This window comes from Helianthus annuus, chromosome 13, assembly GCF_002127325.2.
Source record: "Helianthus annuus cultivar XRQ/B chromosome 13, HanXRQr2.0-SUNRISE, whole genome shotgun sequence".
Taxonomy (NCBI): domain Eukaryota; kingdom Viridiplantae; phylum Streptophyta; class Magnoliopsida; order Asterales; family Asteraceae; genus Helianthus; species Helianthus annuus.
In genome coordinates, this window is record NC_035445.2 from 164,302,476 (window position 1) to 164,327,263 (window position 24,788).

Below are 24,788 nucleotides of genomic sequence, written 5' to 3' on the forward strand. Positions count from 1 at the left end.
CTATTTGTGTAGTAACCAAAAATTGTGTAGTAAACAAAAATTTACTAATGAAATTGTTAGTCAAAATGACAATTCATTTCTCGACAACTTACAATAAGTTTGTCATCTATACCTTGGTATGGCATCTTTTGGCAAATACCAAAATTATGAACGACATTGTTTGATTGAACAAACCTTCTACTACACAAAAGTCAACAAATGAGGACTATGTTAGTAATAAAAAAATTACAACTATTTGCTAGTAACCAAAAAATTACTACAACTATTGATGTAGTAAAGAAAAAATTACTAAAACCATTCCGCGTATCAGAGCCGTTAAAAAAAGAGTTTAAAAAAAGAGTTTAAATAAAATTACGGTGGCTTGTTTAAATAAAAAAAAAAACCCATCACAACGTGTTTCTTGCCCAAACAGAGATGCAGAAGCGAGAGCTAGGTAAGCAAGGCGGAGGTTCCGGCGGCTCCGGCACACCGGCGGCAAAGAGAGGCCGTCCGGTCGGCAGCACCGCCAGCAATCTGGCGGCGGCGGCGTTGGCCGAGGCGGCAGCACCGTCTACACTCCTTGGTCCGTCGCTCCAAATCCACTCTTCATTCGCTGGTCAGTAATTTCCAAACCCTAATTTTGCTATTACTCGTTTATTATCATTGAAACATTAAAATTGTTTAGTTACTGGCTCTGTAGAGTAAATTGACATAGATTAGGTTGCTAATTTAGCTTTAGAGGTTAGTAATTTGTGGTCATTGTGTTGTTTAAGTTATATTATGTCTTTTTTAGTTGTTTCACCTGCAAAATTTATCTGATTTTTATGCAATGTGCCATAATTATTATGTCTTCTTGATTTGAAAGTTTGTAGCCCTAATTTTGTATTATAAATAGTGGTCTTTAGTGGCCGTTTGGCAACATCTGAATGGTTAAGTGCTGAACCAGTAAGAGGTCTGAACCATTAAGTGCTGAACCAGTAAGAGGTTTGAACCATTAAGAGCCTGTATAATGCTTAACCGTTCAGAGGCAAATGTCTTTCCAATTCAGATTAGAGGTCTTAACCATTCAGACTCTGTATGAATCTTAACCATTCAGAGGCAAATGTCTGAACCATTCAGACATCTGCTCGTGAAACAAACAGTCTGAACCATTAAGTGTTGAACCAGTAAGAGGTCTGAACCATTAAGAGCCTCATTAAGAGGTAAACAAACAGCCCCTTAGCCTATGTAGTTAATATCACCAATATATCAGTGATATATTCTTTATCGGTCTCCTGGTGAGATATCTGTGCAAAATATCGGTCAGAATATCGGTACCGATAATATTGGCAATATGGACCGATTTTCCCGATATAAGTACCTTTCTTCTTAGTTCTACCATTCGTCTTTCTTCTTATTGTAGCTATTAGTGTTTTAAGTCTTAATTGTTAGTTTTTAGTGTTTTAAGTCTTAGTCAGTTCCTACTTGGTACAAGTGTTAGTGTTTTGCAAGTTGTAAAAGGTTAATTTGTTAATGGTAGGAGAGTATACTGAATTGTTAGTGTTAAATTGCTATATATGTAAATTTAGCATGATATTAAAATTACCAGTATCTCACCGCGATAACTGATATCTCAAATATCGGTCATTGACCGATATCCGATATTTTACCGCATTAACTACTTATCTTAGCGTTGTGATTATGTGAGCACCTAAATAAAAGAGTAGCCCGTGGACGTAGATTACACCAACCGAACCATGTTAAATCTCCATGTCTCTTCTTTTTCAGTTTCTTTGTTTGTATTCGTGTTGGTGTTTGATTCCTAATCCTAACATATAGGGATGTTGAATATGGAGGATCAACCGACCTAAAGGGGAAGCCTACCCTACAATAAGCCGGCATTATCCTTGCCAACCATCGACCCTGATTTGAAAGTAACTCAAGTTGGCTGATTTCGTTTGATTTGAATATAGCCGACTTATCTTCTAAGTTTTTCGGCAATCGGTTTGAGTCTAATATGGATTGCTAACTGTTTGGTTTGATATAAATAGCCCTCAGTAATTGTAATTTTAGCACCGTATCAATAATGTCGACTTGCTAGTGTAGCCGGGGATGTAGGTCAGTTCAGACCTAACCACATATAATCTTGTGTGAGGTTTTTTTTTTTTTTTTTTTTTTTTTTTTTAGAGTTTTTGTGTGAGTTTGTTTTGCGATCCGAGAGTTCCAGTTCTGTTTTCTGTTTGCGCCTATCAGTAGTCAGTACCACTGCCCATGTTCTGTCGCTGCTCAGCCGTTAACAACCGTTTACTGTTGAGTTTGTGCCGTCAAATTGAAGCCAATCAAAATCAGCAGGTTGCTGCTCATTTCAGTTGATCAGCAGCAAATTAACACTGCTATTCGACAGCTGTCTAGTGTCTAGTTCTGTTCAGTAGTGATACCTCCTAACAAGTAGCACACGACACAACTCCTGCTTACTTGAGGAGTCTCTTCCTCATTTGGGATGAATATATTGAATAATTATGTGGTGCCTTAGATCCATCACTGGTTTAGTTGTTTATGGATCATTTTCGATTAACAGCAAGTGAAGTTGGGAATTTGAATATAATCGTTCTTCCTCTCATGCAGACCAAAACACCAAAAGGATTGTTCATGCTCTTCAAAGTGGACTAAAAAGTGAGCTAACATGGGCACTGAATGCCCTAACTTTACTTTCATTCAAAGAGAAAGATGACGTGCGGAAAGACGCAACTCCACTTGCAAAGATACCGGGATTGCTCGATGCCCTTCTCCAAGTTGTACGTGACCACTACATCTATCTTTATCATTTTTAGTTTTCATATAATGTAAAAAAACTACTATTTTCCTTACATATACCTTGTATGACAACGACAGATAGATGACTGGCGTGATATCGCTCTCCCAAAAGAGCTCGTAAAGACACCAAGAACAAGATCACTAGGTGTTAACGCCATTGTTACCGGATTCGGAAATGACATACCCCATACGAAGTAAATTTCATGTGACAAGTGAACAATTTTTTTCTAGAGTAAAATGCCATTTTTGTCTCTCGAGGTTTGGCTACTTTTGCGACTTTCTTCCAAAGGTTTATTTTTCCGCATCTGGATCCAAAAGGTTTGAAATCTTGCCATTTTCATCTGACTCGTTAACTCCATCCATTTTTAACGTTAGGTCAGGGGTATTTTTGTCTTTTTAGACATTTTTTGTGATGATTAAAAGGGTTTGGGTGTGAAGAAAGTTAACAGTGGTGGATCTTTATATCTTGTAGTGTTTTTATTTTAATAAAAAATGTCTAAAAAGACAGAAATGTCCCTCATTTAACAGAGAAAAGTGTATGGAGTTAACGAGTCGGTTGAAAATGGCAAATTTCAAACCTTTTGGATCCAGATGCGAAAAAACAAACCTTTGGACGAAAGTCGCAAAAGTGACCAGACCTCAGGGACGAAAGTGGCATTTTACTCTTTTTTTATGTTCTGATATTACGCAACCTTCATATTTGCTCTTTTTATGGCAGCATAGGATCTGGTTCGGTTTCCGAGGTATCCCTGCAGAAAAAAGCAACTAAAGCTCATCCGTCAGAATGGTGGCTTGCGGAAGACGGTCTGTTTAATCTGGATGATGAAGGGCGGGCTGAAAAGCAACTTTGTGCTGTTGCTGCATCAAATGTTCTTAGGAATTTTTCCTTTATGCCGGAAAATGAAGTCATCATGGTTCAACATCGCCATTGTCTGGAAACAATCTTCCAGTGTATGGAGGACCATGCTACAGGTAATCAATATATTTTTATAATCGAGTAAAATGCCATTTTCGTCCCTGAGGTTTGGGCAGTTTTGCGACTTTCATCTAAAGATTTGTTTTTCCGCATCTGGATCCAAAAGGCTTGAAATCTTTGCCGTTTTCATCCACCTGACTAACTCCGTTTGTTTATTCTGTTAACTTGAAGGGTATTTTAGTATTTTTAACTAAACTACAAGTTTATGATGCATAAGGTACATCGTCTCTGCTTCTCTCTCTCTTTCTCTAGAGAGTGCAAAGAGAGAGATAAGCAGAGATGATGTACCTTATGCATTATAAACTTGTACCTTAGTTAAAAATGCTAAATACCCTTCAAGTCAACAGAATAAACAAACGGAGTTAGTTGAGTGGATGAAAATGGCAAGATTTCAAACCTTTGAAATCCAGATGCCGAAAAACAAACCTTTGGACGAAAGTCGCAAAAGTGGCCAAGCCTCAGGAACGAAAATGGCATTTTACTCTTTATAATCTGAATTACTGTTTTTTAATACTTGACAAAAAAAAAGATGAGTAAATTACTTTTTGAGTCCCTGTGTTTTAGTGGTTTTAACCACTTGAGTCCAAAATCAAAAAGTTTAACGCCCTGAGTCCCTAGCCATTTATTTTAGACATAGTTAGTCCCTATGGTTTGCACAAAGTAACATACTTAGGTACTAATAGTTTAAAATCACATTCTAGGGTACTAACTTTTCATTTTGTAACGTTTGGAGGTATTAACGTTATTTGTAGGTTTAAAATCACATTCTATTAGTACCCAAGTATGTTATTTTGTGCAAACCACAGGGACTAACTATGTTAATACCCTAGAAGTTAATACCTCCAAACGTTACAAAATGAAAAGTTAATACCCTAGAAGGTGATTTTAAACTATTAGTACCTAAGTAAGTTATTTTGTGCAAACCACGGGGACTAACTATGTAATTAACTCTTTATTTTATAACGTTTTGAGTCCAATTTTTTTCATTTTATAACGATTTGAGTCCAAAAAATTGGACTCAAAAGGTTAAAATTTGGACTTAAAAGGACTCAAATGGTTAATGAAAATGCTTATAGGGACTCAGGTCGTTAAACTTTTTGCTTTTGGACTCAACTAGTTAAAACCACTAAAACACAGGGACTCAAAAAGTAATTTACCCAAAAAAGATATTTGTTTATTTTTCTGGCTAGTAAATTAGTAATGCATCTTCATTGTTGACAGAGGATGAAGAACTTGTAACAAATTGTCTTGAGACAATCGTGAATTTGGCTCCAATGCTTGACCTTAGAATCTTTAGCTCATCAAAGCCTTCCTACATCAAAATTACGTAAGAATATATATAGCTTTATTCTTGTTTTCCTTTTTTTTTGCTTGAAATAATTTATTTTCGTGTTATTCGGAAAAGGGAGAAACGCGCTGTTCAGGCCATTTTGGGAATATTGGGATCTTCTATTAAAGCTTGGCATTGTGCGGCTGCAGAGTTACTTGGGCGCGTGATAATAAACCCCGACAATGAACCGTTTCTACTTCCTTCTGCATCACAGGTTTATATGGTTGCTTTTAGTTATGAGTAAAATGCCCTGATAGTTCTTGTGGTTTGTCAATATTTCACCTTTAGTCCCCAATTTTCTAAAATTACACTCGTTATCCCTGTGGTTTGACAAGTTGTTACTCGGATAGTCCCTGAAGTGGAAGGAGGTTAGTTTTCTCAGTTAAGTGGGTGTGAAATGACTAAAGTACCCTTATTTTAAAAGAATTAAAGCATTAAAAGTTAAGTGGGGCCCACCACTATTAAAAGTTAGGTGGGGCCGCCACTATTACTTTTTTAAAGTAAGGGTAATTTAGTCATTTCACACCCACTTAACTGAGAAAACTAACCTCTATCCACTTCAAGGATATCCGAGTCACAACTTGTCAAACCACAGGGATAATGTGTGTAATTTTAGAAAGTTGGGGACTAAAAGTGAAATACCGGCAAACCACAGGGACTATCCGTGCATGTTACTCTTTAGTTATTTTGTATTTTGGTTGAATACTTTTATCTGAATATTTAAAGGTTGGGCTTGCAGATTTACAAGAGGTTGGTTGATCTTTTGAGCCTGCCAGCTGTCGATGCACAAGCTGCTGCGGTCGGGGCGCTTTATAACCTTGCGGAAGTCAATATGGATTGCCGATTGAAGCTTGCCAGTGAAAGATGGTAAATGTTTCTTTCACTATGTTTCTATTTAATAGAACCGCCTTGTTTCGTTTTTAAAGATCCTTACTAGGGCTGCAAAGAACCGTACGTTTAGCGAACATTTTGTGAACCGTTCGGCGGGAAGTTCGTTGGTTTAATAAATGAACGAACACGAACAAGAAATTCCGTTTGTTTAGTTAAATGAACGAACATGAACAGAGGCCGCGTTTATTTATTTATATTCGTGAACGTCCAGTAACGTGTTCGTTTGTTTTCGATAGCTCATTAGTGTTTCTAACTTTTATATTTTATTTAACTACTTCAAAATGCCAATCTGTTCATGAACGCTTGTTTGTGTTCGTGAACGTTTGTTACCTAAAATTAACAAACTACCACGAACACGTTCATTTCCTTAACGAACGAACACGGAAAAAAAAAGTCTCGTTCAGTAAGTGTTCATGAATAGCTCGTGAACACATATATCTCCTTAACAAACGAACACAAAGAAGGTCTTGTTCGTGTTCGTTCGGTTCGTTTGCAGCCCTAATCCTTACGTTTTCTTGTATTTAAATGGGAAAATTTTAATGTGGCAAAACGGGCCAAGTCGTTATTGGGTTAAATTAATTGGTTATTAAAAGTTAAAACTAACCGTGTGCATTAATCTAAACTGGTCAGGGCGGTTGACCGGTTGCTGAAAGTGATAAAAACACCACACCCTGTACCAGAAGTGTGTAGAAAAGCCGCGATGATACTAGAGAGCTTAGTTTCAGAGCCACAAAACAGGCCTGTGCTGCTAGCCTACGAGAATGCGTTTGCGGAAATACTGTTTTCTGATGGAAAATTTTCGGATACATTCGCTAGAATATTGTTCGAGTTAACATCAAAGCCCAACAGCAAAGTGGCTACCGCTCGCGGCATTTGGGGCATGTAGCCTTTGGATTTTTTAAATGAAAACAGGTATATTTCTAAAATGTACCTCTACTGCTTGTAGTTTAGGTTAAAACACGGATTTGAGTAAACGTTGTGAATCGATTCAAATGGCGTTATATAAGTAGAGATCAAGACCTTGGGATTTTAGCCTTTGTGGTAATGTAATTCAGCTGACAATAACTTTTATTGCATGTTTAGTTTAAAAAACATTTCATCTTTCAACGTATCGGTGTCGTGAAGAAAATGCAGGGGTGTGCATTTATGACACGACAAGAAAACATGAATACGGACCTAATTTTAAATTCGCGGGTTTGGATTTAGTCTAAGCATGTTCAGGTCAACCATTTAACTTGTTTATTTCTATAAAATTCTTAGCTAGGCTTGTGAGTAGTTCTAAAGCTTAAGCTAGGCTTGTGACTAGTTTTCAAGCTCAAGCTTAGCTCGGGCTTGGGCACGACTCGTTCAATATTTATAAATATATTTTTAATTGTAGTTCTTGTATAAATATATTTTTAATTGTAGTTCTTGTATACAAGTATTGTATATTATTTTATTATAAGTGTATATGTACTTATTGTTATTGTGTGGTGTATATATTCGAACAAAATCATACAAAGTTTAAACTTATCTAGTCGTGGACCTTTGTCAAGCTTGATACTTGAAAGCTTGAGCTCGGTTAAACTTGGCTTGTTTCGAGCTTATCTAGAGTGGTTCATGAGGGCACTATTTGTTTTTGTTTACACGCCTAATCAAGTTTTATAATTTACATATTATGATATTGGTTCTGAATTGTAATTTTAGAGTATTAATACAAAAAAAAAAAACAACATAAACTATTTTTTTCCTGTGTTAAACTAGTCGTGTGCATGTCAACATATAAAAGTTCATGCCGTGTGTGTTCAGATTTATTTGTCCGGCATGGGTTTTGGGTTCGTGTTGGCTTCGACCTGTCGTCAATCCAATAACACAACTGATTTAACCATTTAACCCCAATTTTGAAGAATTACAATACAGCTGAGAACCTATTATGGGAAACATGGTAATATGCGCAGTGGTGGACCCAGAAATTTTTTCATGAGGGTGCAGAACATTTTTAAAAATTTTAGGCCCCAAGGTATATAAGTAAAAACTATTTGGTTCGTATCGGGTCGGTTCGAGTCTGGTCGGGTCATGTAAAACAAAAAAAATCAAACTAAATGGTTGATATGGTCCTCTTAGTAGATATGCCCTTCTAATCTCATCTCGTTGATTCACGTTATATGATTCAATCGGCTTGCGATTATAAGGATCCGAAGAAAGAGTATCCACATCAACGAATTCGGAAGATGTATCAACTTTCCTCTTGAGAAATCGCGCCATAACGTCCCTACTCATGGTTCCTATCGGCTATCACAAACAAATTGATCTATAAGTTCATGGCTCCATAACATATTACATAATGTAACAAGTATTCAAACACTAGAAATCATAATGTAAATCACACTAAAAATCATCTAAACATTATATACACCATTAAAAAAAAACCCAAACATCAGGTCTGATCGTATATAACCCACCACAGAAAAGACAAAATATCATCATCACCACTAACAAAATATAAATATATAACCCACCTCAAAATAAAATATTGTTGATTTGTTGGGTTTGTTTATTGGGATAAGACTTAGTAGTGGGCTAGTTAAAGGTATTGGGTATTTGAGTTTAGTTATTTAGATATTAAAAGTTATATAATTTAGGTAGTGTTTTTAAAAAATAAGAGTTTACTAAAAAAATTTTAAAATATAAATTGATAACACTTTTTACCTAAGGGGTGCGGACAAAAAATTCCAAGGGGTGCGGACGGAAAATTCCAAGGGGTGCGGACAAAAAAATTCAAGGGGTGCGGACGAGATTTTCGACGGAACTTAACACTAATTTTTTTTTTCTCCGGGGGTGCGCCCGCCCACCTTGGGCAACCCTTAAGTCCGCCCCTGAATATGCGCGGAGGGGATGATGATGATACGTGTGTCGAGTTTAACATTGTTTTATATTCATAATTCGATGTTTTAAATGTTTGTTAGTTTTAGTTTCATGCTTTCTTTCTGGTCATCATGACAAATCTCTTTACGTTACGTAGATGGGACTTGTATTCTTCTCTTAGGGTGCACGGGGTGCCTTCGGCAACCCCATGCGGTGACCCCTTTTCCCGCTCGGCAAGAACACCGCCATCCATGCGGTGAGTAGAGAGAGGAGATAGAACCGGTGGCGGCTCACCGAAGAGAGAGGGAGGAGAGAGAGAGGGAGTGACCAATCAATGCTTTTCTTTCTTTTTTTTTTTTTTTAAAATAAACCAATTCACCTAAGAGGGGAGTGCCGCCATCAATTTAGGGTGTTAGGGGAGTTTAAGAGGGGAGTTGACGTGGCACACGAGGATTGGTTGGGCGTAAGAGAGGGGACTCACCTCTTAGGTGAGCACCCCTTACACCCTTTATATAGTATAGAAAAGTTGAGTAGTTTCAACAAATAAACTACTTTTTTCATAAATGTTACTTTAATTGAACAAGTCACAACTTTTTTTTACCTAAAAAGATTGCAACCTCAAAAAAGCCAACGTGTTACCCATTTATTTGGGTTTTGAACAGTTCAACCTCAGTTCTATTTTTAGATGTGTCTTAATAATTACTAAAAAGTCACTGGTCTGTTATATTTTTGAAAGAATTAAACTTTTTCAATGTTTAGTTGATAAAATTTTCTTTGTAATGTTTTTTTTTTTTTGAAAGAAAATGACCGTTTGTTAATCTACTTATGCTCCTTTCACTTATCAGTGGCGGACCAGCAATTATTTATACACGGTGCGAACGAGAGGTTCGACTATATTTTTAAGGGGTGCGATCCTGATTTTTGCCAGTAAAATTCACTAATTTTTTTTAAAGGGGGCGCCCGCCCGCCCCTGTCACTTAGTCAACTTAAAACTCTATGACTTAATCGGCATAGAGGCCATCCGCCTTAGACAAATCCAAAAGTTGACATGTCAAGGCGGGAAGAGGGCCACATACATGTCACTTCACGTCGAAAACAAGAATGAAAGATACTGTAAAATTATGCAAGATCTGTTGTCAAGTTACCAATTAGCACACACTACTCGTGTTTGAGAAATCCAAGAAATATCACACACTAAGATAATATGAAGCGAAAATTGAAAATCAAGATAAAATTAATGAAATCACATATATTATGCTTTAATTTTAACTTGGCGTTAACTTTCACACTGTATGTCTTTACTTACTCGAATTCTCGAAAGACAAAAGACTTAAAAGTAATCATACGACACTCTACACGTAAATAGTTTATATGAAACATATCTACACACATGTTACAAAAATCTACAAATATTCATCTCTAGTTAATTGTGTGGGTTTTGAGATAAGTTATGAAGATTTTATATAAACGTGTTTTAGGGTTTTAGATCCCTGTACTTATATGTTTTACCATAATTTGTAAATGAACCAACAATCTTAGTTTGATCTACGTTACCGGATTAGGGTTAATTCTTGGATCTTTAATATTGTATAGATAAGAGTTAAAGTTTGGTTTTGTAACGAAAAGTTCCCTTCGTGCGACACCCTTTTTCGCACGAAGGGACAATAGTCCTTTCACACGAATGGGAGATGCCCCATTCGTTCCAAGCTCCATTCACACGGAAGGGTCATGTCTATAAATAGTAGATGTGAGTGAGAGCTAAGGTGAAGTTTTGGTTCCCAGAAAGGAAACTGTGGCGAAATTATTTTTTTCGTTTCAAGTATTTGTTTGATTACGACAAATATATGTTTTTTTTATTAATATCAATAAGGATATTGAAAGTTACTATTGAATTGATTTTCGTACTCATTACATACCTTTGTTTCAAGAACTCCAAAAAAAGCAAAAACCATGATATGATATAACAACTTGCAAGACTTTTCTCACAAACTAAAAAATAAATACCTACATGTACAAATCAAAACAATATAACAATTTAAATGTGTTCAGAAAAGACAATAACACGATCAGAAGATAAGTATCTTAACCTAGAATCATCATGACCACGAAATCAAACTTACATTATTGTTATCGATCGAGAGAAAAAAATTACCGTTAATGCCAACGTATGGTGATGGTAATAAGCGGCCATCATCGTTAAGCGAAAGTGTTTGAGGAAACTTAAAAGATACTATATATGGAGAAATAAAACATAGACCGGAAAATCATAATATTTGTTTTTCTAGAACGGCTTCTAATCCTAACTAGTTTTAAGCCCCTCGCGTTGTGGGCGGGGGACGTAAAACCATACTACCAGCGTTGGGGGTGGGAGTAGAACATTGCTAAGTAGCACGCAAACAACGATCAAAACCGAGAAAAAGCGTAAAAGAAAAACATGAATTTATAATACAAAGTAACTCACACGACATAAAACGTAGATAAATTCGCAATTATACCGACACATATTAGGATATTCATGGGTCAAAAAGTTTTTAGAAAATGGAAGGCAAAGGTGAAAAGTTTTAAATTTAAAGGGAGTAAAATAAACTTCAATAAAAAAAATAATAATAATAACTTATCGGCTAGTGGTGATGGCCTGATGGGGGATATTGGTAACTAAAGTCTTAGTGGCAGAATTGTAATTAACATCATATTATTGTCCATTTATTATACTATAGCTAAGAGTAACTCTTATCAATCAAATATAGATGAACCTTGCAAAATTCAAACTAGGACACACCTTACCATCAGAATGAATGTTCATTGTATCATTGAAGACAATTATATAATTTGTTACATTGTTGTATTTCTGAGAAAAGTGAAATATTTATATTATATGCTTTAACCTTAATAATAAGGGCATGTTTGGCTAAGCATTTTGAAACAACTTATTGACTTATTGGCTTTTTGAAGTCATAAGCTGCAAAATGATGTTTGGCAATGAAGGTGTATGTGAGGGGAAAAAGCCAATAAGTCACACCATACTGACTTTTCCAAAAAGCCAATAAGTCAATAAGTTGTTTCAAAAAGCTTAGCCAAACATGCCCTATGTATATTAAAAACCTTTTCTCGGCCATATAAGTATATTACAAACCTTTTTTCAGCCATACGTAATGGGCATTATAGGGGTATGAAAGGGTTTGATAACGCTCCCAGTAGCATCCATCTGGGTGTTATAGGAGCATGAAAAGAGAGTGGCATGTCTAGAATAATGTCCAAAGAGAAGAAAAAAAAATGAAAAATATTGAATGAAATAATCATTAAAAGGCATTAACTATTACATATTTTTTAAAGGGACCTTATAATGTTAATCTTACGAAAAATGCTCTAAAACTAGGGATGACAATTCTGACACGAACACGATAACACGACACGAACCTACACGAAGTTATCATGTTTGACCTTAACATGTTTCGTGTCTAAAACAGGTCGACACGATAAGACCTTAACAGGTTTCATGTCTAAACATGTTAAATGACCTTAACAGGTTTCGTGTCTAAAACAGGTTGACACGATAAGACCTTAATAGGTTTCATGTCTAAACATGTTAAAACCCGTTAACCTGTTAAGACTCGTTAAGTACATGTTAATAATTAAAAATTAAAAAAATATTATATGTAAGTATGGACATGGGGTCATCAGTCGTGGCACCTGGGATGAATTATTCACAAATATACGCGGTTCTTTTTCCACAATCCAAACCCTAATTTTTAAATTTCTCTCACAAACACCACCATTCCCAATTCGGTTCACAACTTTCCCAATTTGGTCGTGTTCGTGTCTTAAGCAGGTCGTATGATACGTTTGTAATTTTTTCATGTCTTAGCAGGTCGTTTCGTGTAACCTGTTTATTAACAGGTTCGTGTTCGTGTTTCGAAAATCTAACACAATAAGATTTCGTGTCATGTTCGTGTTTACGTATTTCGTATTCATGTTTTCTCGTGTTCGTGTATTAATAAATCAGGTTGACCCGTTATGCCAGACCTATCTTATACAGGTGGGTTTATGATAAAAATGTCATAGTATTCAATATATCATTACTTGGTTCAACTACCCTGTCTTTACTTCTCTGATTTAACTTATCCTTTACACGACACTACTTCCAAAAAAAAAAAAGAAAGAAAAAATATTATCCCTTTATACACGAAACCACTAACAAAAACTAAAAAATTAGTATTTTTTCAAATAACTTTTGCCAATTATTTTTCAACTACTTTTAGTATCGGATCTCTGGGCTATTTATTATTTAATACTTATTCAGAATTAAAAATGACTAAGTAACAGTGTCGTGTAGAAGAAAAATCACTCCAACTAATATAAACAATTTTTCGTAACAAACAATTCGGGTATTGCGCAAAATGGTTATATCATAAGTATTCCATGTTCGACAACATGTAAGTATAATGCTTGATGTTTGTCTTTTTACTAAAAGCTAGTTTTTGTTATTTTTAAATAAAATAAATTTAGAGTCAGTAAAAAAAATAATATAATAACAAGTGAACTTAACTGTTAATTTTAAATAAGTCGGTAAAAAAATATATTTTAAAATTTAGGCTCGAGCTCAGCGTGGTTCAAGCTTTATTTTCAAAGCTCGAGCTTGGCTCGTTGGTAATTTCTTGAAAATGATATCTGATTGTTTATTATCTATTAATTTATATATATTTAATTAAAATAATATAAATAATAGACTTGTTTAAGGTCGCGAGCTTGATAACTGAAGTTCGGACTCGTTTACCAAACAAGCTTATTTTTAGGTTCAGGCTTGGCTAGTAAACACGTTTAAATAAGCTCCGCTCGTTTGCTAGACAATTTTAAATAAGAGGTAAATGTTATTAAATATTAATAAAAACAATTACACTAGACTTGATAAGGCTCGACAAGCCTGACGAGTTTCACAAGTCAGACTCAGTAGAAAGTTAGTTATTATCAGCTTCATTTTTTCATTTTCTTTTATATGTTAAAAATTAACTTTGAAACTTAGTGATATGATCAAAACATTTTGGTTCCCCAAAGTTGAAAGTTTATATAATTATGGAATATTGGATTTTAATAATCTCAACTATTCGTCGTTGGCTGCCAACAGTCTCAGCTTCAAAAATAACAACTGGCAGTCCCAACTATTGATATATTGGCCACTAATGGACCCTGACTAACAGAACCCTAAAACCGTTAGTCTCAGGGCACCGGAAAACCGTTTTTGGCCAGAAAAAGGTTTCTAAAGATCCGATCTAAGGTTACAAAGAGGTTTGAGACAAAAATGTAGAGTTTTTCCGCCAAAAAACTGAGTTTTCCGGCCAAAAAGAAGTTTTCCGATGACTTCAATAATTGAGGCTTTTACTAGAAAAAAAGTTTCTAAAGGTCCGTAATAAGGTTACAAAGAGGTTTTGGACGAAAATGTTGAGTTTTCCATCCAAAAACGTTTTTTTTTTGACGGCCGGAGACTAACGGAGTTAGGATTCTGTTAGTCAGGGTCCATTGAAGGCCAATATGTTAACAGTTGGGACTGTCAGTGATTATTTTTAAAGTTAGGACTGTTGACGACCAACAATAAATAGTTAAGATTATTAAAATCCAATATTCCTGTAATTATATAACTTCTCTTTTTTATATAATTCACCCTAAAATTGAAAAATACAAATGTTGACAATATGACAAGGGTAGGTTATGGTTATCCATCACAATCAATATCCCACAAGTCCATTCACATGAGTTGTAAGTTGTCACAAATCAAAAGTCAAGCTGGAGTACGATTATGTTATTAATTATTAAGGCAATGTTTTTAGAACCGGGCCGTCCGGATCACCAATTGTCTACACCGGTCTAGTTGAGTGTTTTTAAACCCTTGATTACACATCAATCCGATTATAAAAACATCAGAGTTAGAAGTTGACCGAACAAAATCTGTTTTTAATAATTGAAGTATAACAATTGTCTCTTTAACCTTCTACACTAGCGTAACAACCGTATATGTATATTTTGCATATACGAAATCCACAAAATTCTAAACAATTTATAAAAATGAACCCTAATTATGTACCGATCTTCTCAATCTTAGGAACATGAACCGGGAAATCATCGATCTCATCCGTCCATGGGTTCTTCTCCTTAGTCGGATCAATCGTCCTCAACGCCTTCCACACCGCACTATTACACTTAAAACCCGACCCAAAAGCTATCTGCCAAGCCCTATCACCCTTTCGGATCCTACCCTTGGCCTCGGAGTAAGCTAGTTCGTACCACAACGAGCTGCTTGAAGTGTTCCCAAATCGATTTAATGTCATTCTCGATGGTTCCATATGCCACTCGGATAATTCAAGATTCTTTTCCATCTCATCATGAACCGCTCTTCCTCCCGCGTGTATGCAAAAATGCTCGAATGCGAGTTTGAAATCCGGGATGTACGGTTTTATTTTCATCCGAAAGACCTTTCGCCCAACTAATGTCGCGAAAAACAATAATTGTTCCGACATAGGAAGTACTAATGGGCCGAGTGTAGTGATGTTCGTTTTCAAGGCTTCACCCGCGACCACCATTAGGTCTTTCGATAGCGATACCCCGATTTTCTTGTTTTCGTCTTCTTTTTGGAACACGCAGTTGTAACACCGGTCGTCCGCACCTTTATGTGTACGGACGGTGTGAATGAGTTGGTATTTCGAACGACGACGATCAAAAGATCGATTCGACAACAACATCGCGGCTCCTCCCACTCGAAACAGACAGTTAGTGACGAGCATTGATCGGTTGTTTCCAAAGTACCAGTTTAATGATATGTTTTCCATGCTAATAACAAGTGCGTATGAATTAGGGTTCACCTGGTTGGCAAAAAACAATAATAATTAATTTATGAATTTCAATTAGAGTGTAAACGAGCCGAGACTATACCCGTCTAAGCCTCAACTCCTTTAACTTACGAAAGCTTGAGCTCAACTCGGTTAACTTACGAGAGTTCGGGCTCGACTCGTGAATAGTTTTTTTTTTCTAACTCGAGTCTGACTAAGACTTTGCTCGGTTGTTATTTTTTAATTAATCGTTTTACATTTATAACTATTTTTATATTTAATAATTATATATACGTATAATAATTATATATTATTTAGTTACTTTTTATCATAGATCTGTATGTAATTATTATATGTATAGGATCCGGTTCAATTAAGAACCACCACGAATTGTGAGAATCATGAGAACTCCTATTTTCCACGCGAGTTGGGCCACCATTTTTTTTGCACAAACGTAAATAAAAATGTTATAAACACATCTGTAAAAAAAGAACAAAAAAAAAATTGTTGAGTCGATAGTTACGGCTGATGTAAACTTATGTTTACGCTTGATGTAAACTTTGTTTACCGCGATGTAAATTTTTTACATCTGATGTAAATTTTTGCATGCAACATTTTTTTTTGTTGGAACAAGTGACTTTTTATAGATTTTTAAGATTTTTTTTAAAAAAAAAAACTTTTTGAAATGCCTAGTTCTCATGGTTCTCACAACTTAATATGGTTCTCATTTTACCCGTTCTCATTATATTAAATAAAAACTATATAAATAATATGTCCGTTTAGGCTCGCGAGTCAACTCATTTATAAATAAGCTTAGTTTTAGGATCGAGTTCATTAAGCTCAGCTCGATTCAAGTTTTTAACAAGCTTATTTTGAGTAGCTCACGAGCAACTCGACTCATTTACACCCGAACATTTATCTACTCTAATTTCAAACAGAAATAGAGACAAATTACTTGAAGAAGTTGCTTTGCTAGATCAATGGCTATCACTCCAGCACTACAACCCATTCCACTAAGATTATAGCTCTTGATATTCTCTCTAAGCTTGTAATGGTTCACAATCATGGAGCTCTGTGATGGTGTAGGACAAAACAAGCTACAATTCATGATCAAAATTCCTATATCTTTCGCTTTTAATCCGGTTTTCGCCAACAATTCATCGATGGCTCCGTAGATCACCATCTCCGCCTCGTTTCTCGCTTGCGTCATACACGGATTCGCCGGAACCTGTTATTTTTAATCAAATCATATCTACTAATTACCGTAAATTATTATTTACGGTAACTATTATTACAGTAACTTTAACTAATATATTCTCTCTAATACCTTTAACATTGCATCCGAAATTATTTATGGTAATTAATATTATAGTAACTTTAACTAATATATTGTCTCTAATACCTGTAACACTGCATCTGGAAAGTACGTTTTCTGACCTAATCCAGATAGTTCCAGAATCTTTTTCTGGAATGCTAAATTCTCTTCGGTAAACGTTCCAGCTCTAATTGACCGGTCCATGAATGTCTCTAGGGACACTATTCGCGAGTTTTCGGCTTTGTAAGTGGCGAAATCGACAAGGTACACCTTCTTAGGCCTACTCATGAAGTAAAGCGAAGCTAGAAACACTAATAACGCCAAGCTAAGCACCACCATGACTAAATTGAACCGGAGTTGGTCCCATAGATAAACTAGATCATGTGTGGTAAGTGAAGATAAACGGATTGAGACAACCGCGATAATAGGGGTTAACAAGAGGTAGATACCGCGTGAAATCAAGTAATGGTAACCTAATTTAACGTATTTCGGTTTTTGGTGTGAATTCGTCATGAGAGTAAGAAGATTAAATTAGGAAAAAATGTAGATGTATTTGAGAGATGATTGAAGAACACACACTTGAGAAATGTGATTTGGAAGGAGGGAAATGAGGAATTTAAAGGGGTGGGGTTGCAATATATTTTAAAGAACTTTTATTTTATTAGTTTTTTTCACTTATCTTTTATTCGTCATAATATTTTAAATATCTACGTAACATCTTAGAGTCAGATCGGACCAGTTGGATCAGGAACCGTCTATGCAACCTGCCCGTTGAGTGTTTTTGAACTGTGTTCGTTAAACCAGTCAACTTTGGGTTTTTCGATAGTTTATGTACGATTTAATGACCGTTTTAGTTATGAAAAATTTCTAACAAAATCTGATTTTAAAATCAAGTATAAAACCCAATGCATCATAAGGTGCCCCAAATTTTAAAAGTTTTATATATTTTTTAGTTTTCTCACTTAATTTTCAGTCATGGTATTTTAAATATCTACGTCACATCTTAGAATCAGACCAAATAAGTTGGCTTAGGAACCATCTATACAACCTGTCTATTGAGTGTTTTTGAACTGTGTTCGTTAAATCAGTCGGGTTTGCGTTCGATAGTTTAAATACAATATAATAACTTTTCTGGTTATGAATAAATTTGAAAAAATTCTGATTTTAAAATCAAGTATAAAATAAAATTCAATACATCATAATTCAAAGTCAAATGCAATTGCCTCTTTGACTTTCTACAATAACAACACAACAATGTCTATATTTTACATACCAAAATCCACAAAATTCTGAACAACTTGGTAAAATTATGAACTGATCTTCTCAATCTTAGGAACATGAACCGGGAAATCATCGATCTCATCCGTCCACGGGTTCTTCTCCTTAGCCGGATTAATCGTCCTTAACGCCTTCCAGACCGCACTATTACACTTAAAACCCGAGCCGAAAGCAATTTGCCATGCCCTATCACCCTTCCGGATCCTACCCTTGGCTTCCGAATAAGCCAATTCGTACCACAACGAGCTGCTTGAAGTGTTCCCAAATCGGTTCAACGTCATTCTCGACGGCTCCATATGCCAGTCGGATAAGTCAAGATTCTTTTCTAGCTCATCGAGAACCGCTCTCCCTCCCGCGTGTATGCAAAAATGCTCGAATGCGAGTTTGAAATCCGGGATGTAGGGTTTGATTTTCATCTGGAACACTTTGCGCGCAACTAATGTTGCGAAAAACAATAATTGTTCGGACATAGGAAGCACTAACGGGCCGAGTGTGGTGATGTTTGTTTTTAGAGCTTCACCCGCAACCGCCATGAGGTCTTTTGAAAGCGCCACACCGATTTTCTTGTTTTCGTCTTCTTCTTGGAACACACAGTTGTAACATCGGTCGTCCGCACCTTTATGTGTACGGACCGTGTGAATGAGTTGGTATTTTGAACGTCGACGATCAGAAGACCGGTTCGACAACAAAACCGCAGCTCCTCCCATTCGAAAGAGACAGTTAGACACAAGCATTGATCGGTTGTTTCCGAAGTACCAGTTTAATGTTATGTTTTCCATGCTAACAACCAGTGCGTATGAATTCGGGTTCACCTAGTTTAATGAAACAAATAAAAGTAATTAATACACGCGTATCAAATCACCATTTAATACGATTAAACCCTTGAATCAGGAGTGTAAACGAGTTTAGCCAAGTTGAGATCAGCCCTCAGCTCGTTTCGAGCTCTAGTTCTAAAGCTCGGATTTGACTTGTAAGAGCATTCACATCCAAGGAATCTAAATATGTGTGTGTTGTTTTTAAAATATAAAGAGTATAAAAAGTGGTTGTGAGTGGAGGAGAGAGAAAATGTTACTGTTCATCTATATATTTGGGGGACACTGTTCACCCCCTATAATTTTTTAATATATTTTGAAAGTGGTTGTGAGTGGAGGAGAGAGAAAAGGTAATGATAAAGGTATAACAAGTATTATTTAATTGGAAATGAGAGATAAAATGTAGTGTTTTTTAGTGTAATTTAGGGTGAAAATACGGTGGGTCCGATGTGAATGCTCTAAGTTATTTTTCAATCTCGAGTCTGCCTCAAACTCGGCTCATTTATCTTTTATCAATTAATTTATACACATTTATAACTATTTATTATATATATTTATTATTCAAGGTGTTATATATAACATAATATATATATATATATATATATATATATATATATATATATATATATATATATATATAGGGAGCCGCTAGAATGAGAACCACCTCGAGTTGTAAGAACCGCGAGAACTACACCCCACGGAGGGGCGTTCGCCGCGATTTTTTTTTACAAGTAGATGTGTGCATTATAAACACGGCCGTAAAAAATCACGTCGAACGCCCCTCCGTGGGGTGTAGTTTTTTACACCTCAAGTTTGGTGAAAAAAAAAAAGAAAAAAGAAAAAAAATTAAAAAACACCAAACTTGAGGTGTAAAAAACTACACCCCACGGAGGGGCGTTCGCCGTGATTTTTTACGGCCGTGTTTATAATGCACACATCTACTTGTAAAAAAAAAATCGCGGCGAACGCCCCTCCGTGGGGTGTAGTTCTCGCGGTTCTTACAACTCGAGGTGGTTCTCATTCTAGCGGTCCCCTATATATATATATATATATATATATATATATATATATATATATATATATATATATATATATATATATATATATATATATATATATATATATATATATATATGGGATGAGTTAAAATGAGAACCACCTTGAGTTTCCGAATTTTTTTTCTCAAAAGTCATAAAAAATCACTTGTTTCAGCAATTTTTTTTTAAAATGTCGCATACACACATTTACATGAGGCGTAAAAAAAATATATCTTCGTACAAAATTGATACCAGCGCGTAAAAAAAAACTTGCATCAGTCAAAACTACCGACTCGACAACTTTTTTTACAGATGTGTTTATACTATTTTCATCTACGTTTGTGCAAAAAATTTTTTGGCTCAACTCGCGCGAGAAAAAGAAGTTCTCACGGTTCTCACAACTCGTGGTGGTTCTCTTTTGAACCGAGCCCTATATATATATATATATATATCATTTAGTTTTTTTTATCATAATTTATACATATATTTTTTTTTTTGTTTAGGCTCACTTAGACTCGCTGTTAAATAAACTTTTTTTAGATTCGAGCTCTTAACAAACCAATCTCGAGTAGTTAACAAGCGGCTTAGCTGGTTTACACCTGTATCCTCAATTTACTTGAATTTCGGGGCGAAAAACAGAAAAAAAAAACAAAGAAATTACCTGCAGAAGTTGCTTTGCTAGATCAATAGCTATCAATCCAGCACTACAACCCATTCCACCAAGATTATAACTCATAATATTCCCTCTAAGCTTGTAACGGTTCACAATCATGGAACTTAAGGATGGTGTAGGACAAAACAAGCTGCAATTCACTATCAAAATCCCAATATCTTTCGCTTTTAATCCGGTTTTCGCCAACAAGTCATCGATGGCTCCGTACATCACCATCTCCGCCTCCTTCCTCGCTTCCGCCATACAAGGATTCGGAGGCACCTGTTATTATTAATCGAATCATATATCTTAACTATGATAAAACGATAAATATTATTTACGGTAACTGTTATTACAGTAACTTTAACTAATATATTTTCTCTAAGATCACCTGTAGTGGGACGTTATTTTTAAAAAAAATTGAAAAAAAAACGTCCCAAAACGCCCCCCCCCCCTCCACTAGGCGTTATAGGGCTTTTTTTTTTTTTTTGAAAATTTGCATGCTAGCGTTTTAAATATAACGCTGAAGTGATCAAATGGTTGCCAATGGGGAGTGGTCAAGTGTTTGACTAGCCAATGAGCAATTTCTTTGTTTTTTTTTTGGTTTAATGATTGGAAGAGGCATTATTCTCACTACACCACTTTTGCAATAACGCCCCATGCTGACTGGGATGACACGTGTCGGATAATGCCCCATGGTGGGGGTATTATTTTTCTTAACCACTACGGGTGGTCTAATACCTGTAGCACTCATATTAATTATGGTAAATATTATTTATAGTAACTTTATTTTTTTTTTGAACGGCCAACAAACTCAATCCCGAGCACTCTCGGGGCACCCACTGGACAAACGGAGTACTCCGAGAGTAAACCGAGTCCACCACCAATTCCGGGGAAAACCCGGTAACCCACCCGCCCGTAGACACGACAGTGATATTACCGGTAAAACCCGTTTGGCTCAAGGATTCAACCCGGTAAATATTATTTATAGTAACTTTAATTAATATATTCTCTCTAATACATGTAACACTCTTATTATTAATCAAATGGTATTTTTTAAATTATGGTAAATATTACAACAGTAACTTTAACTAATATATTCTCTTTAATACCTGTAACACCGCTTCAGGAAAGTACGTCTTCTGACCTAACCCAGACCGTTCCAGAATCTTTTTCTGGAACGCTAAATTCTCTTGGGTAAACGTTCCAGCTCTAGTGGACCGGTCCATGAATATCTCTCGCGTCACAATACGCGCATCTTCGGGCTTGTAAGCGGAGAAATCCACAAGGTACACCTTCCGCGGTCTACTCATGAAATAAAGCGTAGCTAGAAACACTAATAACGCGGAGCAAAGTGAGACGGTGACTAAATTGAACCGGAGTTGGTCCCATAGATAAACCATATCGCGCGTAGTGAGCGTTGATATATGGATCGAGACCGCTACGATGATAGGGGTTAACAAGAGGTACATACCGTGTGAGATCAAGTAATGGTAGCCTAATTTGACATATTTTAGTTTTACTGAGAGGAGGAAATTGGGGAGAGATGTGGCGGTAACCGCGTCCGGTGTTGGTTCGGGTTGTTGTGAAGTTGCCATGAAAATTTCACAGTGTTAATTTAGGGGAAATTGAAGAAATTTGAGAGGTGGTTGAAGAACATACAGTTGAGAAAAAAATGGATTTAAGATGTGAGTTGGAATAAGGGGGGAAATTGGAATTTAAAGGGGTGGGGTGGGGATGAGGGTGCAACTACCCCAACGAACTTTTTAATGCGTATACATGATTCTATATATATTAGAATAAAATAGAATAAAAATAAATAGTATGGTTTGTGGTTTGTTGCTTATGCAATGAATCTTGTACACTTGTTTTATTTTTTGGTTTTTTTTTTCAATTCTTATTCAGGCGAGGTTAAGTTGGCTCGAGTTTGACTCGTTTACAAACAGGTCGAGATTCGAGTGAGATGTTGGTCACGAGATTTTCGAATAGCTTTAGGCAAACGACATAATAGACCTTACTAGTAGGGGTGATCGGCTCGAAAAAAGTTATAGACAAGTTGAGCTTAAAGGAGCTCGAGCCAAAAAATCAGGTTGTTTAGCAAAATGAGCCCGAGCTTCACTTATCGAGCTCGAGCCGGCTTGCGAGTATAAACAAGTCTGTTATTTATATAATTGTTATAAATATATTAGATATATATTTATATTATAGTAATTTATGATAAAAATAGCTAAACAATATTATATATATATATAGAGAGAGAGAGAAAGGTATACACACACTATGTTATATATAGAATTTCATATATGATAAAAATCAAACTAAATGAACAGTAAATTTGGGGTGTATTAGAATATGGGGTATGGGGCATGGGGCGGGGTTGTGGCGTGGGTTGGGTACAAACGCCCAAGTCACCACCCCGGGTGGGCTTGGGTTTCGGCGTGGCCCCTTGGGCGGGGGTTTCAGCCTGGGGGCGGGGGTTGTGGCGTGGGTTGGGTACAAACGCCCAAGTCACCACCCCGGGTGGGCTTGGGTTTCGGCGTAGCCCCTTGGGCGGGGGTTTCAGCCCGGGCGTTGGACGGGACTATAAAGATGACATGGCAGGATCTCATTGGCCAAGACAAATAGCCGTTTGGGCTAGCCGTTGGCCAACGGCTATGTGTTTAAAAAAAATTATTCACTATAAATACTCACACTTCTATTCATTTTTTTACCACAACTACTCCATCTCTTCTATAATCATCTCTATCTTATTTAAAAAAAAAAAAATTCTCATCCAACCACAATACGTATAAAATCAATCCTCATAATCATGGCTTTGACCCGAACAATCCGTGGGCATTCCAAGAAACACTTAGCCCAGCATCCAATCGTCCAATTGCTCCCTTTTTAATACACTCCACGATGCCGGATATGACTGGTTACGCATCATTTATCTCGAATCGTTTGAAGAATGATGTCGGTCGAAAACACCAATGCTTTTCGCGCAACGCGCGTCATTGAAAAACACTAGTTTATAAATAAATATAATTATCTTTAAATATAAATTAAATAATAAATAACAAACGAGCTGAGCTTGAGCCGAGTTCAAGCTTAATACCCATGAGCCAAGCTTGAGTTTTAAAAACAAAACTCGAATCGCGTTTGGGCTCGCTCGTTTACACCCCTAGACTCTTTACTAGTTCGGATGACATATATTGAAACAGCCTTGAGGAGTTGAGGTCATGATAAGGTTGTTACAATATGTCATTTTGTAACACTTTACAATAACCTACATCAACCTAAAGATGATAGGCTATAGGCTAAATAGCTTGTACCAAATTGCTAATTTACTAGGTGTGGGACATTTTGGATTCATGTGAACACTGGATTCCATCAAAACTCCACAACCTTTTACATAGTCTCAAAACACTCTTAGATGTTAACTAGTTGTGAAAAGAAAGGTACACATAATTAGCCACTTACTAATATTTTAGAGAAAATCTTAGGTTTTGTTTTTGTTTTCTATAATTCCCTGAAATTGATTCGTATACAATAGTTTGTTCATACATAACAACTATAAGAACTTCAGGTTGGCTACCCGGTTTGGGTTTGCGTCAGTTTTTAGTAAAAGTTACCGTTCAAAAAAAAAAACACAAAATAACTCAGTTAAAGAATCAATTCAATTCATAAATAAAATAATTACTATAATAATAACTCAGTTAAAGAATCAATTCAATTCATTGATAAAATGATAAAACAAGAATAACTACCACAAAGATATAATAAAAAAAATTTAAGGGTCAATATACATGAACATTTAGAGCTTTAAGCAAAATTATACTTAAAGAGTATTTAACAAAACTAGTTTGATACATTTAAAACAAAACAGCATGCAAACCTTCCATTTTTGGACACAATTTACAAATCAAAAACTATTGTAACGACCTCATTTTTGCATATAATGAGTTTGGTGTATACTACTCTAAATAGATAGTTATAACTTTTGATACTTCTCATTTTTGCATATAATGAGTATGGTATCCACAACCTTTTAGTTATTATTAGTTACTAGTAATATGATCCG

At 35.9% G+C, this 24,788-nt stretch overlaps 3 protein-coding genes across 3 annotated transcripts; 1 reads left to right on the forward strand and 2 right to left on the reverse strand.

The window, feature by feature from the left end:
- The first annotated feature begins 383 nt into the window (after positions 1 to 383).
- Positions 384 to 7,076, forward strand: LOC110900141 (armadillo repeat-containing protein LFR). The gene is made up of 8 exons (XM_022147038.2): positions 384 to 595; positions 2,584 to 2,753; positions 2,851 to 2,966; positions 3,491 to 3,744; positions 4,970 to 5,075; positions 5,154 to 5,292; positions 5,818 to 5,945; positions 6,600 to 7,076. Exons 1-8 carry the CDS (start codon positions 415 to 417, stop codon positions 6,853 to 6,855), a joined length of 1,350 nt encoding a protein of 449 aa, XP_022002730.1. The 5' UTR covers positions 384 to 414; the 3' UTR covers positions 6,856 to 7,076.
- Positions 7,077 to 14,750: 7,674 nt separating this feature from the next.
- Positions 14,751 to 17,541, reverse strand: LOC110903515 (3-ketoacyl-CoA synthase 20). The gene is made up of 3 exons (XM_022149406.2): positions 17,034 to 17,541; positions 16,587 to 16,859; positions 14,751 to 15,664 (listed from the first exon to the last, which is right to left on the reverse strand). The coding sequence occupies exons 1-3, from the start codon at positions 17,457 to 17,459 to the stop codon at positions 14,882 to 14,884; spliced, it is 1,482 nt and encodes a 493-aa protein (XP_022005098.1). The 5' UTR covers positions 17,460 to 17,541; the 3' UTR covers positions 14,751 to 14,881.
- Positions 17,542 to 18,105: 564 nt separating this feature from the next.
- On the reverse strand, positions 18,106 to 22,418 carry LOC110900142 (3-ketoacyl-CoA synthase 20). The gene is made up of 3 exons (XM_022147039.2): positions 21,838 to 22,418; positions 20,735 to 21,007; positions 18,106 to 19,036 (listed from the first exon to the last, which is right to left on the reverse strand). Exons 1-3 carry the CDS (start codon positions 22,321 to 22,323, stop codon positions 18,254 to 18,256), a joined length of 1,542 nt encoding a protein of 513 aa, XP_022002731.1. The 5' UTR covers positions 22,324 to 22,418; the 3' UTR covers positions 18,106 to 18,253.
- Between the last annotated feature and the right edge of the window lie 2,370 nt (positions 22,419 to 24,788).

Coding starts and splice junctions, on each gene's coding strand:
- LOC110900141 (XM_022147038.2), top strand. CDS start 415: ATGCAGAAGCGAGAGCTAGGTAAGCAAGGCGGAGGTTCCGGCGGCTCC. Junction 2,967..3,490: donor AATGACATACCCCATACGAA/GTAAATTTCATG, acceptor TTTTTATGGCAG/CATAGGATCTGGTTCGGTTT. Junction 5,946..6,599: donor AAGCTTGCCAGTGAAAGATG/GTAAATGTTTCT, acceptor TAAACTGGTCAG/GGCGGTTGACCGGTTGCTGA.
- LOC110903515 (XM_022149406.2), bottom strand. CDS start 17,459: ATGACGAATTCACACCAAAAACCGAAATACGTTAAATTAGGTTACCAT. Junction 16,860..17,033: donor TTCCAGATGCAGTGTTACAG/GTATTAGAGACA, acceptor TAAAAATAACAG/GTTCCGGCGAATCCGTGTAT. Junction 15,665..16,586: donor TAGCAAAGCAACTTCTTCAA/GTAATTTGTCTC, acceptor TTTGCCAACCAG/GTGAACCCTAATTCATACGC.
- LOC110900142 (XM_022147039.2), bottom strand. CDS start 22,323: ATGGCAACTTCACAACAACCCGAACCAACACCGGACGCGGTTACCGCC. Junction 21,008..21,837: donor TTCCTGAAGCGGTGTTACAG/GTATTAAAGAGA, acceptor TAATAATAACAG/GTGCCTCCGAATCCTTGTAT. Junction 19,037..20,734: donor TAGCAAAGCAACTTCTGCAG/GTAATTTCTTTG, acceptor TCATTAAACTAG/GTGAACCCGAATTCATACGC.